General features: G+C 43.9%; 1 protein-coding gene across 1 annotated transcript in view; it reads left to right on the plus strand.

The window, feature by feature from the left end:
* Window positions 1–14,053, plus strand: part of tbc1d23 (TBC1 domain family, member 23) — a 67,179-nt gene extending 53,126 nt beyond the window's left edge. The window contains exons 15-18 of the mRNA XM_046299442.1: window positions 771–859; window positions 4,326–4,461; window positions 7,591–7,785; window positions 12,976–14,053. Of these exons, the coding sequence (XP_046155398.1) occupies window positions 771–859; window positions 4,326–4,461; window positions 7,591–7,785; window positions 12,976–13,060 (505 nt within the window). The 3' untranslated portion in view covers window positions 13,061–14,053. The remainder of the gene's footprint in view (window positions 1–770; window positions 860–4,325; window positions 4,462–7,590; window positions 7,786–12,975) is intronic.
* The last annotated feature ends 3,549 nt before the right edge of the window (window positions 14,054–17,602 follow it).

Below are 17,602 nucleotides of genomic sequence, written 5' to 3' on the forward strand. Positions count from 1 at the left end.
TGTGGTTCACTGTTCTCCAAGGTGAGAGCCTGGGCTGTGTGGTTCACTGTTCTCCAAGGTGAGAGCCGGGGCTGTGTGGTTCACTGTTCTCCAGGGTGAGAGCCTGGGCTGTGTGGTTCACTGTTCTCCAAGGTGAGAAACGGGGCTGTGGCTGTATATCTACTGTATGTGCCTCTATTGCCCTGAATATCACCACTAATAAATTACGCTGTAATTGTAGAACCACTTCTTTAACTGGTTTCTTATTCCTCTAATAGTGACATAGCTGCCTGACTAATCCCAGGTGGCTTTAACTGGTTTCTTATTCCTCTAATAGTAACATAGCTGCCTGACTAATCCCAGATGGCTTTAACTGGTTTCTTATTCCTCTAATAGTGACATAGCTGCCTGACTAATCCCAGATGGCTTTAACTGGTTTCTTATTCCTCTAATAGTGACATAGCTGCCTGACTAATCCCAGATGGCTTTAACTGGTTTCTTATTCCTCTAATAGTAACATAGCTGCCTGACTAATCCCAGATGGCTTTAACTGGTTTCTTATTCCTCTAATAGTGACATAGCTGCCTGACTAAATAGTTTCTTATTCCTCTAATAGTAACATAGCTGCCTGACTAATCCCAGATGGCTTTAAATCCCAGATAGGCCTGACTAATCCCGTGGTTTCTTATTCCTCTAATAGTAACATAGCTGCGTGTGGCTAGTCGTGCTTCATGTAGGGTGGCAGGAATGAAGAACAACCCTCTGACTTGTTTGTCTCTTCTATATAACAGGCATGTGAGCAGTAGTGACCGGGTTGGAAAACCTTACAGAGGAGTGAAGCCAGTGTTCAGCATCGGTGATGAGGAAGAGTATGATACAGGTAACTATTGTGAAATACATCTACAATACTACTACTACAATCAATAGTACTACAGTACTACAATCAATATTACCACATTAGTAATACCTTACTACAATTAATACTACTACAATACTACACTACCTCAATCAATACTACTTCATTAATACTACATTACTAATACATAACTACAATTAATACTACTACAATACTATACTGCTACAATGTGTGGGTGGTTAGTTCGATACATCTTTAATAAAGAAAAAACCATGAACAATACAAAAACAACAACCGGAATGTGAAAACCTCTACAGCCTGTCTGGTGAAAATAACTAACACAGAGACAGGAACAATCACCCACAAACTACACAGTGAAACCCAGGCTACCTAAATATGGTTCCCAATCAGAGACAACGAGAATCACCTGACTCTGATTGAGAACCGCCTCAGGCAGCCAAGCCTACTCTAGACACCCCTACTCAGCCGCAATCCCAATGCCTACAAAAACCCCAATACGAAACACAACATTTAAACCCATGTCACACCCTGGCCTGACCAAATATATAACGAAAACACAAAATACTAAGACCAAGGCGTGACATTCTCTTTACAACAGGAGTATAGCCTACCTATCTGACATGCAAATTAACCACGGGAAAAACCACGGGAAAAGCGTCCTCCATTCGCTATTTCAGTGCATAGATGACATATTTTTCCCCTGCCCCTGTTCCGACAGTTGCATGATAATGGTCCATTCTGAATCTAAACTCATTTCACACAGATATTATTTAGTACAGTTGAAGTCGGAAGTTTACATCCACTCAGGTTGGAGTCGTTAAAACTCGTTTTTCAACCACAACACATTTCTTGTTAACAAACTATAGTTTTGGCAAGTCGGTTAGGACATCTACATTGTGCCTGACACAAGTCATTTTTCCAACAATTGTTTACAGACCGAACTCACTGTGTCACAATTCCAGTGGGTCAGAAGTTTACATACACTAAGTTAACTGTGCCTTTAAACAGCTTGGACAATACCGGAAGATGATGTCATGGCTTTAGAAGCTTCTGATAGGCTAATTGGCATCATTTGAGTCAATTGGAGGTGTACCTGTGGATGTATTTCAAGGCCTACCTTCAAACTCAGTGCATCTTTGCTTGACATCATGGGAAAATCAAAAGAAATCAGCCAAGACCTCATAAAAATAATTGTAGACCTCCACAAGTCTGGTTCATCCTTGGGAGCAATTTCCAAACATCTGTACAAACAATAGTACGCAAGTATAAACACCATGGGAACACGCAGCCGTCAAAATGGCTTAAGGACAACAAAGTCAAGGTATTGGAGTGGCCATCACAAAGCCCTGACCTCAATCCTATAGAAAAGGTGTGGGCAGAACTGAAAAGCGTGTGCAAGCAAGGAGGCCTACAAACCTGACTCAGTTACACCTGCTCTGTCAGGAGGAATGGGCCAAAATTCACCCAACTTATTGTGGGAAGCTTGTGAAAGGCTACCCGAAATGTTTGACCCAAGTTTAACAATTTAAAGGCAATGCTACCAAATACTGATCGAGTGTATGTAAACTTCTGACCCACTGGGAATGTGATGAAAGAAATAAAAGCTGAAATAAATCATTCTCTCTACTATTATTCCAGCTTGTGTACTTTTCCAAATCATAGTTGCACACCTCATGCCCACAGGCCTATATGTTTTGATAGGGTTAGTATCACAACTAAAGTGGCCAAATAACTTATTTTAAAATGAAGCACGTTAATCCGCTTTACAAGGGGTGTAGAGCCTAACTGCAGACAAACAGTGCATTAGTTTCAAGTTTGGGGAAGAAAATGTTCACCATAAAAATGCACCTTTTACAATAAAAACATGCATAAACACTTTTATTTTTGAATGTTTTTCCCCCCGCTAATGGGACATTCACACTTATAGCCTACTACCATGTGTGCATTGTCAACTGTTGTACTATGGGGGATAGTAGATTTACAGAGGCTAGTACTTTTGCTGTTCGTTATGCCTACTCATCTTGTTGGCTGACATAGTAAATGTGGACATTTCTTCCAATATCTTCAATTATGAGGATGAGCATGGTTGCATCCCGACGTGTCTGTCTTCACTTGTAGCCTGTGAGAAAGACCCTATCATGTGTGGGAGAGCCATTTGTGTGAGAGGTGCTTTGAAGTTTTCAGCCTGGAGAGGGGAATTATAATGATTATATTCAGCCCAAGGGAAAAACGGCCACTAGCCGCAAAAGGCATGGATTTCTTTTTAGGGGGCATTAGGGTCACACAAAGGGAATGCAGGCGGATCATTTGAGGCATTATCAAGTGCTTGTCAAATTGTGAATGAGAGACTGATGACGTGTGTACAGCCTGCACAATAAACAATACAGAGCTCATGCCTTTCATAAGACCTTTGTCAAATCATCAGTAGAGTCTCAACAGCTAATGGGGATCCTAATAAAATACCATTCAGCCTTTGTAACACAACTAAAGTTCCATAAATAACTGTAAATGAAGCATATAGGAGAACCAGTTCCTTTGTTAACCGCTCAACACAAGAATAGCAGCATGTGCGCACTCCCTCAAATCCTTTGGAGAAAATATCCTTTTTATTTTATTCAGCTACAGTGCATTCGGAAAGTATTCAGACACTTGACTTTTCCACATTTTGTGACGTTACAGCCTTATATACCTTATATAGACAGGGTCTGAATACTTATGTAAATAAGACGTTTCTGTTTTTTTAATACATTTGCAAAAATGTCTCGCATTGTCATTATGGGGTATAGTGACGTCATTATGGGATATTGTGACGTCATTATGGGGTATTGTGACGTCATTATGGGGTATTGTGACGTCATTATGGGGTATTGTGACGTCATTATGGGGTATTGTGATGGTATTGTGACGTCATTATGGGGTATTGTGATGGTATTGTGACGTCAGTGGGGTATTGTGATGGTATTGTGACGTCATTATGGGGTATTGTGATGGTATTGTGATGTCATTATGGGGTATTGTGATGGTATTGTGACGTCAGCATGGGGTATTGTGTGTAGGTTGATGAGGCTGTAACATATAACAAAATGTGGAACATTCTGAATCCACTTGAATGTTCAAATGTATTCTTCATAATATAAAATAATTCCACGGAAGGTCAGTGGCTTGTAGGCTGTGTGTGGAAGACAGCAGATGCTAAATGTGAATGTTAATTAATGGTCAATTTACCTTGAGATCAGCAGTTATTTGCTTGACAATCACCGGCTGATTAAATTTAATTACCGCCACAGCCCTACTCACCACCAGTTCAGTGGTTCCCAAACTGTGAATCGGGGCCCACTTGTGGGTCACCCTGATGGGGGGGGGGGTTGGGACTCAACAGACACCTCAATTGGGAACCCCTGCTCTAGTTGACTAAAACTATTGATCTAGTTTGATCTCTATGGCTGTTTCCCCCCGTCTCGCTGTTCAGATGAGATTGACAGCTCGTCCATGTCGGATGATGACAGGAAGGAGATCGTAAACATCCAGACATGGATCAACAAACCAGATGTGAAGCACCATGTTCCCTGTAATGAGGTCAAGGAGACCGGACACATGTTCCCCAGGTGAGATTCCTGTTAGAATAGACACATGTTCCCCAGGTGAGATTCCTGTTAGAATAGACACATGTTCCCTGTAATGAGGTCAAGGAGACCGGACACATGTTCCACAGGTGAGATTCCTGTTAGAATAGACACATGTTCCCCAGGTGAGATTCCTGTTAGAATAGACACATGTTCCCTGTAATGAGGTCAAGGAGACCGGACACATGTTCCACAGGTGAGATTCCTGTTAGAATAGACACATGTTCCCCAGGTGAGATTCCTGTTAGAATAGGCACATGTTCCCCAGGTGAGATTCCTGTTAGAATAGGCACATGTTCCCCAGGTGAGATTCCTGTTAGAATAGGCACATGTTCCCCAGGTGAGATTCCTGTTAGAATAGGCACATGTTCCCCAGGTGAGATTCCTGTTACAATAGGCACATGTTCCCCAGGTGAGATTCCTGTTACAATAGACACATGTTCCCCAGGTGAGATTCCTGTTACAATAGACACATGTTCCCCAGGTGAGATTCCTGTTACAATAGACACATGTTCCCCAGGTGAGATTCCTGTTACAATAGACACATGTTCCCCAGGTGAGATTCCTGTTACAATAGACACATGTTCCCCAGGTGAGATTCCTGTTACAATAGACACATGTTCCCCAGGTGAGATTCCTGTTACAATAGACACATGTTCCCCAGGTGAGATTCCTGTTACAATAGACACATGTTCCCCAGGTGAGATTCCTGTTACAATAGACACATGTTCCCCAGGTGAGATTCCTGTTACAATAGACACATGTTCCCCAGGTGAGATTCCTGTTACAATAGACACATATTCCCCAGGTGAGATTCCTGTTAGAATAGACACATGTTCCCCAGGTGAGATTCCTGTTAGAATAGACACATGTTCCCCAGGTGAGATTCCTGTTAGAATAGACACATGTTCCCCAGGTGAGATTCCTGTTAGAATAGACACATGTTCCCCAGGTGAGATTCCTGTTAGAATAGACACATGTTCCCTGTAATGAGGTCAAGGAGACCGGACACATGTTCCCCAGGTGAGATTCCTGTTAGAATAGACACATGTTCCCTGTAATGAGGTCAAGGAGACCGGACACATGTTCCCCAGGTGAGATTCCTGTTACAATAGACGCATGTTCCCCAGGTGAGTTTCCTGTTACAATAGACGCATGTTCCCCAGGTGAGATTCCTGTTACAATAGACGCATGTTCCCCAGGTGAGATTCCTGTTACAATAGACACATGTTCCCCAGGTGAGATTCCTGTTAGAATAGACACATGTTCCCCAGGTGAGATTCCTGTTAGAATAGACACATGTTCCCTGTAATGAGGTCAAGGAGACCGGACACATGTTCCCCAGGTGAGATTCCTGTTAGAATAGACACATGTTCCCCAGGTGAGATTCCTGTTAGAATAGACACATGTTCCCCAGGTGAGATTCCTGTTACAATAGACACATGTTCCCCAGGTGAGATTCCTGTTACAATAGACACATGTTCCCCAGGTGAGATTCCTGTTACAATAGACACATGTTCCCCAGGTGAGATTCCTGTTAGAATAGACACATGTTCCCCAGGTGAGATTCCATGTTCCCCAGGTGAGATTCCTGAATAGACACATGTTCCCCAGGTGAGATTCCTGTTACAATAGACACATGTTCCCCAGGTGAGATTCCTGTTACAATAGACACATGTTCCCCAGGTGAGATTCCTGTTACAATAGACACATGTTCCCCAGGTGAGATTCCTGTTACAATAGACACATGTTCCCCAGGTGAGTTTTCTGTTACAATAGACACATGTTCCCCAGGTGAGTTTTCTGTTAACTGTAAAGCGCATTGTGACAACTTCTGAGATTCCTGTTACCATAGACGCATGTTTCTAATGGTTCCTGTTTCTAATGTAACGTGGTTCCTGTTTGTAATGGGTCCTGTTTGTAATGGGTCCTGTTTGTAATGGGTCCTGTTTGTAATGGGTCCTGTTTGTAATGGGTCCTGTTTCTAATGGGTCCTGTTTCTAATGTGACGTGGTTCCTGTTTCTAATGTAACGTGTTTCCTGTTTCTAATGTGATGTGGTTCCTGTTTCTAATGGGTCCTGTTTCTAATGTAACGTGGTTTCTGTTTCTAATGGGTCCTGTTTCTAATGTAACGTGGTTTCTGTTTCTAATGGGTCCTGTTTCTAATGTAACGTGGTTTCTGTTTCTAATGGGTCCTGTTTCTAATGTAACGTGGTTCCTGTTTCTAATGGTTCCTATTTCTAATGGTTCCTGTTTCTAATGGTTCCTGCTTCTAATGGGTCCTGTTTCTAATGGGTCCTGTTTCTAATGTAACGTGGTTTCTGTTTCTAATGAGGCCTGTTTCTAATGTAACGTGGTTTCTGTTTCTAATGGGTCCTGTTTCTAATGGGTCCTGTTTCTAATGTAACGTGGTTTCTGTTTCTAATGGTTCCTATTTCTAATGGTTCCTGTTTCTAATGGTTCCTGCTTCTAATGGGTCCTGTTTCTAATGGGTCCTGTTTCTAATGTAACGTGGTTTCTGTTTCTAATGGGTCCTGTTTCTAATGTAACGTGGTTTCTGTTTCTAATGGGTCCTGTTTCTAATGGGTCCTGTTTCTAATGTAACATGGTTTCTGTTTCTAATGGGTCCTGTTTCTAATGGGTCCTGTTTCTAATGGGTCCTGTTTCTAATGGGTCCTGTTTCTAATGGGTCCTGTTTCTATTGTGACGTGGTTCCTGTTTCTAATGTAACGTGTTTCCTGTTTCTAATGTGATGTGGTTCCTGTTTCTAATGGTTCCTGTTTCTAATGGGTCCTGTTTCTAATGGGTCCTGTTTCTAATGTAACGTGGTTTCTGTTTCTAATGGGTCCTGTTTCTAATGTAACATGGTTCCTGTTTCTAATGGCTCCTGTTTCTAATGGTTCCTGTTTCTAATGGTTCCTGCTTCTAATGGGTCCTGTTTCTAATGTGACGTGGTTCCTGTTTCTAATGTAACGTGTTTCCTGTTTCTAATGTGTCCTGTTTCTAATGTAACGTGGTTTCTGTTTCTAATGGTTCCTGTTTCTAATGTAACGTGGTTTCTGTTTCTAATGGTTCCTGTTTCTAATGTCACGTGGTTCCTGTTTCTCCAGTCACCTGTTGATCACAGCGACCCACATGTACTGTCTGAGGGAGATCGCGTCCAGGAAGGGTTTTGCCTATATCCAGTCCAGACAGGCCCTCAACAGCGTGGTCAAGATCACCTCCAAGAAAAAACACCCAGAACTCATCACCTTCAAGTTCGGCAACAGCAACACTGCTGGAATAGAGATCTCTGCTGTGGAGAGGTATTGACTAACTGACTGTATGGGTACTGGCTGTCTCTGTTTACTAGACTACACTAACTGACTGTATGGGTACTGGCTGTCTCTGTTTACTAGACTACACTAACTGACTGTATGGGTACTGGCTGTCTCTGTTTACTAGACTACACTAACTGACTGTATGGGTACTGGCTGTCTCTGTTTACTAGACTACACTAACTGACTGTATGGTATGGGTACTGGCTGTCTCTGTTTACTAGACTACACTAACTGACTGTATGGGTACTGGCTGTCTCTGTTTACTAGACTACACTAACTGACTGTATGGGTACTGGCTGTCTCTGTTTACTAGACTACACTAACTGACTGTATGGCTACTGGCTGTCTCTGTTTACTAGACTACACTAACTGACTGTATGGCTACTGGCTGTCTCTGTTTACTAGACTACACTAACTGACTGTATGGCTACTGGCTGTCTCTGTTTACTAGACTACACTAACTGACTGTATGGCTACTGGCTGTCTCTGTTTACTAGACTACAGTAACTGACTGTATGGGTACTGGCTGTCTCTGTTTACTAGACTACACTAACTGACTGTATGGGTACTGGCTGTCTCTGTTTACTAGACTACACTAACTGACTGTATGGGTACTGGCTGTCTCTGTTTACTAGACTACACTAACTGACTGTATGGGTACTGGCTGTCTCTGTTTACTAGACTACACTAACTGACTGTATGGGTACTGGCTGTCTCTGTTTACTAGACTACACTAACTGACTGTATGGGTACTGGCTGTCTCTGTTTACTAGACTACAGTAACTGACTGTACGGGTAATGGCTGTCTCTGTTTACTAGACTACACAAACTGACTGTATGGCTACTGGCTGTCTCTGTTTACTAGACTACACTAACTGACTGTATGGCTACTGGCTGTCTCTGTTTACTAGACTACACTAACTGACTGTATGGCTACTGGCTGTCTCTGTTTACTAGACTACACTAACTGACTGTATGGCTACTGGCTGTCTCTGTTTACTAGACTACACTAACTGACTGTACGGGTACTGGCTGTCTCTGTTTACTAGACTACACGAACTGACTGTATGGCTACTGGCTGTCTCTGTTTACTAGACTACACTAACTGACTGTATGGCTACTGGCTGTCTCTGTTTACTAGACTACACTAACTGACTGTATGGCTACTGGCTGTCTCTGTTTACTAGACTACAGTAACTGACTGTATGGGTACTGGCTGTCTCTGTTTACTAGACTACACTAACTGACTGTATGGCTACTGGCTGTTTACTGACTTTAACTGACTGTATGGCTACTGGCTGTCTCTGTTTACTAGACTACACTAACTGACTGTATGGCTACTGGCTGTCTCTGTTTACTAGACTACACTAACTGACTGTATGGCTACTGGCTGTCTCTGTTTACTAGACTACACTAACTGACTGTATGGCTACTGGCTGTCTCTGTTTACTAGACTACACTAACTGACTGTATGGCTACTGGCTGTCTCTGTTTACTAGACTACACTAACTGACTGTATGGCTACTGGCTGTCTCTGTTTACTAGACTACACTAACTGACTGTATGGCTACTGGCTGTCTCTGTTTACTAGACTACACTAACTGACTGTATGGGTACTGGCTGTCTCTGTTTACTAGACTACACTAACTGACTGTATGGGTACTGGCTGTCTCTGTTTACTAGACTACACTAACTGACTGTATGGGTACTGGCTGTCTCTGTTTACTAGACTACACTAACTGACTGTATGGCTACTGGCTGTCTCTGTTTACTAGACTACACTAACTGACTGTATGGGTACTGGCTGTCTCTGTTTACTAGACTACACTAACTGACTGTATGGGTACTGGCTGTCTCTGTTTACTAGACTACACTAACTGACTGTATGGGTACTGGCTGTCTCTGTTTACTAGACTACACTAACTGACTGTACGGCTACTGGCTGTCTCTGTTTACTAGACTACACTAACTGACTGTATGGGTACTGGCTGTCTCTGTTTACTAGACTACACTAACTGACTGTACGGCTACTGGCTGTCTCTGTTTACTAGACTACACTAACTGACTGTATGGGTACTGGCTGCCTCTGTTTACTAGACTACACTAACTGACTGTACGGGTACTGGCAGTCTCTGTTTACTAGACTACACTAACTGACTGTACGGGTACTGGCTGTCTCTGACTCCACTAACTGACTGTACGGGTACTGGCTGTCTCTGTTTACTAGACTCCACTAACTGACTGTATGGGTACTGGCTGTCTCTGTTTACTAGACTACACTAACTGACTGTACGGGTACTGGCTGTCTCTGTTTACTAGACTACACTAACTGACTGTACGGCTACTGGCTGTCTCTGACTCCACTAACTGACTCTGCTCTGTCAGTATACCAGTCTCTGCTCTGTCAGTATACCAGTCTCTGCTCTGTCAGTATACCAGTCTCTGCTCTGTCAGTATACCAGTCTCTGCTCTGTCAGTATACCAGTCTCTGCTCTGTCAGTATACCAGTCTCTGCTCTGTCAGTATACCAGTCTCTGTGCTGTCAGTATACCAGTCTCTGCTCTGTCAGTATACCAGTCTCTGCTCTGTCAGTATACCAGTCTCTGCTCTGTCAGTATACCAGTCTCTGCTCTGTCAGTATACCAGTCTCTGCTCTGTCAGTATACCAGTCTCTGCTCTGTCAGTATACCAGTCTCTGCTCTGTCAGTATACCAGTCTCTGCTCTGTCAGTATACCAGTCTCTGCTCTGTCAGTATACCAGTCTCTGCTCTGTCAGTATACCAGTCTCTGCTCTGTCAGTATACCAGTCTCTGCTCTGTCAGTATACCAGTCTCTGCTCTGTCAGTATACCAGTCTCTGCTCTGTCAGTATACCAGTCTCTGTGCTGTCAGTATACCAGTCTCTGCTCTGTCAGTATACCAGTCTCTACTCTGTCAGTATACCAGTCTCTGCTCTGTCAGTATACCAGTCTCTGCTCTGTCAGTATACCAGTCTCTGCTCTGTCAGTATACCAGTCTCTGCTCTGTCAGTATACCAGTCTCTGCTCTGTCAGTATACCAGTCTCTGTGCTGTCAGTATACCAGTCTCTGCTCTGTCAGTATACCAGTCTCTGCTCTGTCAGTATACCAGTCTCTGCTCTGTCAGTATACCAGTCTCTGCTCTGTCAGTATACCAGTCTCTGCTCTGTCAGTATACCAGTCTCTGCTCTGTCAGTATACCAGTCTCTGCTCTGTCAGTATACCAGTCTCTACTCTGTCAGTATACCAGTCTCTGCTCTGTCAGTATACCAGTCTCTGTGCTGTCAGTATACCAGTCTCTGTGCTCTGTCAGTATACCAGTCTCTGTGCTCTGTCAGTATACCAGTCTCTGTGCTGTCAGTATACCAGTCTCTGTGCTGTCATTATACCAGTCTCTGCTCTGTCAGTATACCAGTCTCTGCTCTGTCAGTATACCAGTCTCTGCTCTGTCAGTATACCAGTCTCTGCTCTGTCAGTATACCAGTCTCTGCTCTGTCAGTATACCAGTCTCTGCTCTGTCAGTATACCAGTCTCTGCTCTGTCAGTATACCAGTCTCTGCTCTGTCAGTATACCAGTCTCTGTGCTGTCAGTATACCAGTCTCTGCTCTGTCAGTATACCAGTCTCTGCTCTGTCAGTATACCAGTCTCTGCTCTGTCAGTATACCAGTCTCTGCTCTGTCAGTATACCAGTCTCTGCTCTGTCAGTATACCAGTCTCTGCTCTGTCAGTATACCAGTCTCTGCTCTGTCAGTATACCAGTCTCTGCTCTGTCAGTATACCAGTCTCTGCTCTGTCAGTATACCAGTCTCTGCTCTGTCAGTATACCAGTCTCTGCTCTGTCAGTATACCAGTCTCTGCTCTGTCAGTATACCAGTCTCTGCGCTGTCAGTATACCAGTCTCTGCTCTGTCAGTATACCAGTCTCTGCTCTGTCAGTATACCAGTCTCTGCTCTGTCAGTATACCAGTCTCTCTGCTCTGTCAGTATACCAGTCTCTGCTCTGTCAGTATACCAGTCTCTGCTCTGTCAGTATACCAGTCTCTACTCTGTCAGTATACCAGTCTCTGCTCTGTCAGTATACCAGTCTCTGTGCTGTCAGTATACCAGTCTCTGCTCTGTCAGTATACCAGTCTCTGTGCTCTGTCAGTATACCAGTCTCTGTGCTGTCAGTATACCAGTCTCTGCTCTGTCAGTATACCAGTCTCTGCTCTGTCAGTATACCAGTCTCTGCTCTGTCAGTATACCAGTCTCTGTGCTCTGTCAGTATACCAGTCTCTGCTCTGTCAGTATACCAGTCTCTGTGCTGTCAGTATACCAGTCTCTGTGCTCTGTCAGTATACCAGTCTCTGCTCTGTCAGTATACCAGTCTCTGTGCTGTCAGTATACCAGTCTCTGTGCTCTGTCAGTATACCAGTCTCTGCTCTGTCAGTATACCAGTCTCTGTGCTGTCAGTATACCAGTCTCTGTGCTCTGTCAGTATACCAGTCTCTGTGCTGTCAGTATACCAGTCTCTGTGCTCTGTCAGTATACCAGTCTCTGCTCTGTCAGTATACCAGTCTCTGCTCTGTCAGTATACCAGTCTCTGCTCTGTCAGTATACCAGTCTCTGCGCTGTCAGTATACCAGTCTCTGTGCTCTGTCAGTATACCAGTCTCTGCTCTGTCAGTATACCAGTCTCTGCTCTGTCAGTATACCAGTCTCTGTGCTGTCAGTATACCAGTCTCTGTGCTCTGTCAGTATACCAGTCTCTGCTCTGTCAGTATACCAGTCTCTGCTCTGTCAGTATACCAGTCTCTGCTCTGTCAGTATACCAGTCTCTGCTCTGTCAGTATACCAGTCTCTGCTCTGTCAGTATACCAGTCTCTGCTCTGTCAGTATACCAGTCTCTGCTCTGTCAGTATACCAGTCTCTGCTCTGTCAGTATACCAGTCTCTGCTCTGTCAGTATACCAGTCTCTGCTCTGTCAGTATACCAGTCTCTGCTCTGTCAGTATACCAGTCTCTGTGCTCTGTCAGTATACCAGTCTCTGCTCTGTCAGTATACCAGTCTCTGCTCTGTCAGTATACCAGTCTCTGCTCTGTCAGTATACCAGTCTCTGCTCTGTCAGTATACCAGTCTCTGCTCTGTCAGTATACCAGTTCCTCTCTCTCTTTCTGCAGGTATCTGATCCCCAACGCGGGTGACGCCACCAAGGCCATTAAACAGCAGATCATGAAAGTTCTGGATGCCCTGGAGAGTTCCTAGAGACAGACAGGGATACATGAGAGCCCCCCCCCCCAGCTGGCCGGGAGGGGAGACGTCTGTCTGTCTGTCAGCTGAGGGCAGGGTGCTCTCTTTCTATTGATATCTCTCTCCCTTTCTCTCTGTCCTTTTCCTCTTCCCTGCCAGGCGAGGACCTGGACAGATCCTGTGTTGACTGTTAACCCTCCCTGTCTGTTGGGCTGAGGGTGTCGTCTCTCTCCCTCCCTGGTTGCTGAGGACCTGAGAGAATGATTGACTGACTGGTTGAGTCCCAAACGGCACCCTATTCAATATATAGTCCTATCGGGCTTGGTAAAAAGTAGTGCACTATATAGGGAATAAGGCTCTGGTCTAAAGTAGTGCACTATATAGGGAATAGGGCTCTGGTCTAAAGTCGTGCACTATATAGGGAATAGGGTCCTGTCTGGGAGGCATCCTGAGACTGTTGCTCCCTATTCACCACCCTGGTCTCATCCTGTCTGATATATATGGGTTACACCCTCCATTACCCTGGTCTCATCCTGTCTGATATATGGGTTACACCCTCCATTATCCTGGTCTCATCCTGTCTGACATATGGGTTACACCCTCCATTATCCTGGTCTCATCCTGTCTGACATATGGGTTACACCCTCCATTACCCTGGTCTCATCCTGTCTGATATATATTGGTTACACCCTCCATTACCCTGGTCTCATCCTGTCTGATATATGGGTTACACCCTCCATTATCCTGGTCTCATCCTGTCTGACATATGGGTGCACTCAGAAATGATTCAGACCCCTTGACTTTTTCCACATTTTGTTAAGTTACAGAATTGCTCTAAAATGGATTCATTTTTCCCCTTCATCAATCTGCACATAATACCGAAAATAATAAAGCAAAAACAGGTTTTTAGACATGTTAGTGCATTTATAAAAAGTTTTAAAAAACTGAAATCACATTTCCATAAGTATTCAGACCTTTTACTCAATACTTTGTTGAAGCACCTTTGGCAGTGATTACAGCCTCGAGTCTTCTTGGGTATGACGCTACAAGCTTGGCACACCTGTATTTGGGGAGTTTCTCCCATTCTTCTCTGCAGATCCTCTCAAGCTCTGTCAGGTTGGATGGGGAGCGTCGCTGCACAGCTATTTTCAGGTCTCTCCAGAGATGTTTGATCAGATTCAAGTGCTGCCATCACCATGCTTCACCGTAGGGATGGTGCCAGGTTTCCTCCAGACCTGATGCTGCCACCACCATGCTTCACCGTAGGGATGGTGCCAGGTTTCCTCCAGATGTGACGCTTGGCATTCAGAACAAAGAGTTTAATTTTTGGTTTCATCAGACCAGAGAATCTTGCTCCTCATGGTCTGAGAGTCTTTAGGTGCCTTTTGGCAAACTCCAAGCAGACTGTCATGTGCCTTTTCCTGAGGAGTGGCTTCCGTCTGGCCACTCTACCATAAAGGCCTAATTGGAAGAATGCTGCAGAGATGGTTTTCCTACTGGAAGGTTCTCCCATCTCCACAGAGGAACTCAGGAGCTCTTGGGTTCTTGGTCACCTCCCTGACCAAGGTCCTTCTCCCCCGATTGCTCAGTTTGGCTGGGCGGCCAGCTGTAGGTAGAGCCTTGGTGGTTCCAAACTTCTTTCATTTAAGAATGATGGACACTGTTTTCCTGGGGACCTTCAATGCTCCAGAAATGTTTTGGTACTCTTCCCCAGATATGTGCCTCGACACAATCCTGTCTCAGAGCTCAACATACAATTCCTTTGACCTCATGGCTTGGTTTTCACGCTCACGTGCACTGTCAACTGTAGGACCTTTCCAAATCATGTCCAATCAAATTAATTTACCACAGGTGGACTCCCAAGTTGTAGAAACATCTCAAGGATGATCAATGGAAACAGGATGCACCTGAGCTCAATTTTGAGTCTCATATCATATTTACAACCATTTCTAAAACCCTGTTTTAGTTCTGTCATTCTGGGGTATTGTGTGTAGATTGAGGGGAAAAATGTATTTCATGATTATTTTTTAGAATAATGTAACAAAATGTGGAGAAAGTCAAGGGGTCTGAATACTTTCCGAATGCGCTGTTTATGGGTTATTATTTGTTTTGAAAAGATTCATGATTTGCTTTTTTGAGTTTTTGAGTCTTTTACTTGCGGTTTTGTACACCAGCTTCAAACAGCTGAACATATTTATTTCACAGCTGTTTAGATGGTACAATGATTCTCGGCACAATTACTGCTTGTTTTGTCACAAAACTGAATTTTAGGCAAACTATTAGAATTTTAGGAACCAGGAAATGGCGCAGCCATTTCTGAGTATTGTACCTTTTAAATGAGTCTGTTTGGTCTTTCAATGGCGAAATACACAAGGCAATATAATGAGAGGTTTACTGGCTGTGGTGACAGCACCATCTAAGTCAGACAGCACAAGCCATTTCTATGTTGTTTATATTTAACTTGACATACATACTTCACAAGTATTGTTTTTCAGAGTAAGAGCCCATAAGTCGTCTTAAATGAGCCCATTCATTGACCAGGGACCAGTGGTATTTAGTAAAATGATGTCATTCATTAATCCTTAATTTAAGCAATGATCATTCAACTTTTTTTTTTTTTTAAACAAAGTCATATACTGCTATCACAAATGTACATAATCTGACAGAGTGGAACTATACATAAAGGTACAGGCACCAACACTATATATATATAATATATATATAACTGGCCTCTAGATACCTGTCCACTAGTTACACTATATATATTTACAAAAGTATGTGGATAGCCTTCAAATGAGTGGATTCACCTATTTCAGCCACACCCAGTGGTGACCGGTGTATATAATCGAACACAGCCATGCAATCTCCATAGAGACACATTAGCAGTAGAATGGCCTTACTGAAGAGCTCAGTGACTTTCAATGTGGCACCGTCATAGGATGCCACCTTTCCAACAAGTCAGTTTGTCAAATTTCTGCTCTGCTAGATCTGGCCCTGTCAACTCTAAGCGCTCTTATTGTGAAGTGGACACATCTAGGAGCAACAACAGCTCAGCAGTGAAGTGGTAGGCCACAGAAGCTCACAGAACGGGACCACTGAAGCGTGTAGAGCGTAAAAATAGTCTGTCCTCAGTTGCAACACTCACTACTGAGTTCCAAACTGCCTCTGGAAGCAACGTCAACACAATAACTGTTCGTCGGGAGCTTCATGAAATGGGTTTCAATGGCCGAGCAGCCGCACGCAAGCCTAATAAGATCACCATGCACAATGCCAAGCGTCAGCTGGAGTTGTGTAAAGCTCACCACCATTGGACTCTGGAGCAGTGGAAACACATTCTCTGGAGTAATGAATCACGCTTCACCATTTGGCAGTCTGACAGACGAATCTGTTTTGGCTGATGCCAGGAGAACGCTACCTGCCCCAATGCATAGTGCCAACTGTAAAGTTTGGTGGAGGAGGAATAATAGTCTGGGGCTGTTTTTCATGGTTCTGGTCCCTTAGTTCCAGTGAAGGGAAATCTTAACACTACAGCATACAATGACATTCTAGACTATTCTGTGCTTCCAACTTTGTAGCAACAGTTTGGGGAAGGCCCTTTCCTGTTTCAGCATGACAATTCCCCCGTGCACAAAGCCTGGTCCGTACATAAATGGTTTGTCGAGATCAGTGTGGAAGAACTTGATTGGCCTGAACAGAGCCTTGACCTCAACCCCATCGAACACCTTTGGGATGAATTGGAACACCAACTGCCAGCCAGGCCGAATCGCCCAACATCAGTTCCCGACCTCACTAATGCTCTTGTGGCTGAATGGAAGCAAATCCCCACAGGAATGTTCCAACATCTAGTGGAAAGCCTTCCCAGAGGAGTGGAGGCTGTTATAGCAGCAATGTTCCAACATCTAGTGGAAAGCCTTCCCAGAAGAGTGGAGGCTGTTATAGCAGCAATGTTCCAATATCTAGTGGAAAGCCTCCCCAGAATAGTGGAAGCTGTTATAGCAGCAATGTTCCAACATCTAGTGGAAAGCCTCCCCAGAATAGTGGAAGCTGTTATAGCAGCAATGTGGGGACAAACTCCATATTAATGCCTATGATTTCGGAATGAGAAGTTTGTGGAGCAGTTGTCCACATACTATTGGCCATGTTGTGTATCTACCAGGCAGTCTGGTAGCCCCTTTTTACTGAATGATCTTCTCTGATGTCATCTGACAACTGTTTGTAGATACTTTGTCTTTGAGAAAGTTGTATTTTTTCAGCACACAGCCTTAAATAGTAATTAGGATGTTTATCAATATTTAATGTATACTGAACAAAAATATTATTGCAACATGCAACAATTTCAACGATTTTACTGAGTTACAGTTGGTCTAATTGGTTGGGCCCTCCCAGGCCCTAATCTATGGATTTCACATGACTGGGCAGGGGTGCATCCACTGGGCAGGGGTGCATCCACTGGGCAGGGGTGCAGGCATGGGTGGGCCTGGGAGGGCCCAGCCAATTAGAAAGAGTTTCTCCCCACTCAAGGGTATTATTACAGAGCATCAATACTCCTGAGTTTCA

This window comes from Oncorhynchus gorbuscha, linkage group LG02 (genome assembly GCF_021184085.1).
Source record: "Oncorhynchus gorbuscha isolate QuinsamMale2020 ecotype Even-year linkage group LG02, OgorEven_v1.0, whole genome shotgun sequence".
In the NCBI taxonomy this organism is placed as follows: domain Eukaryota; kingdom Metazoa; phylum Chordata; class Actinopteri; order Salmoniformes; family Salmonidae; genus Oncorhynchus; species Oncorhynchus gorbuscha.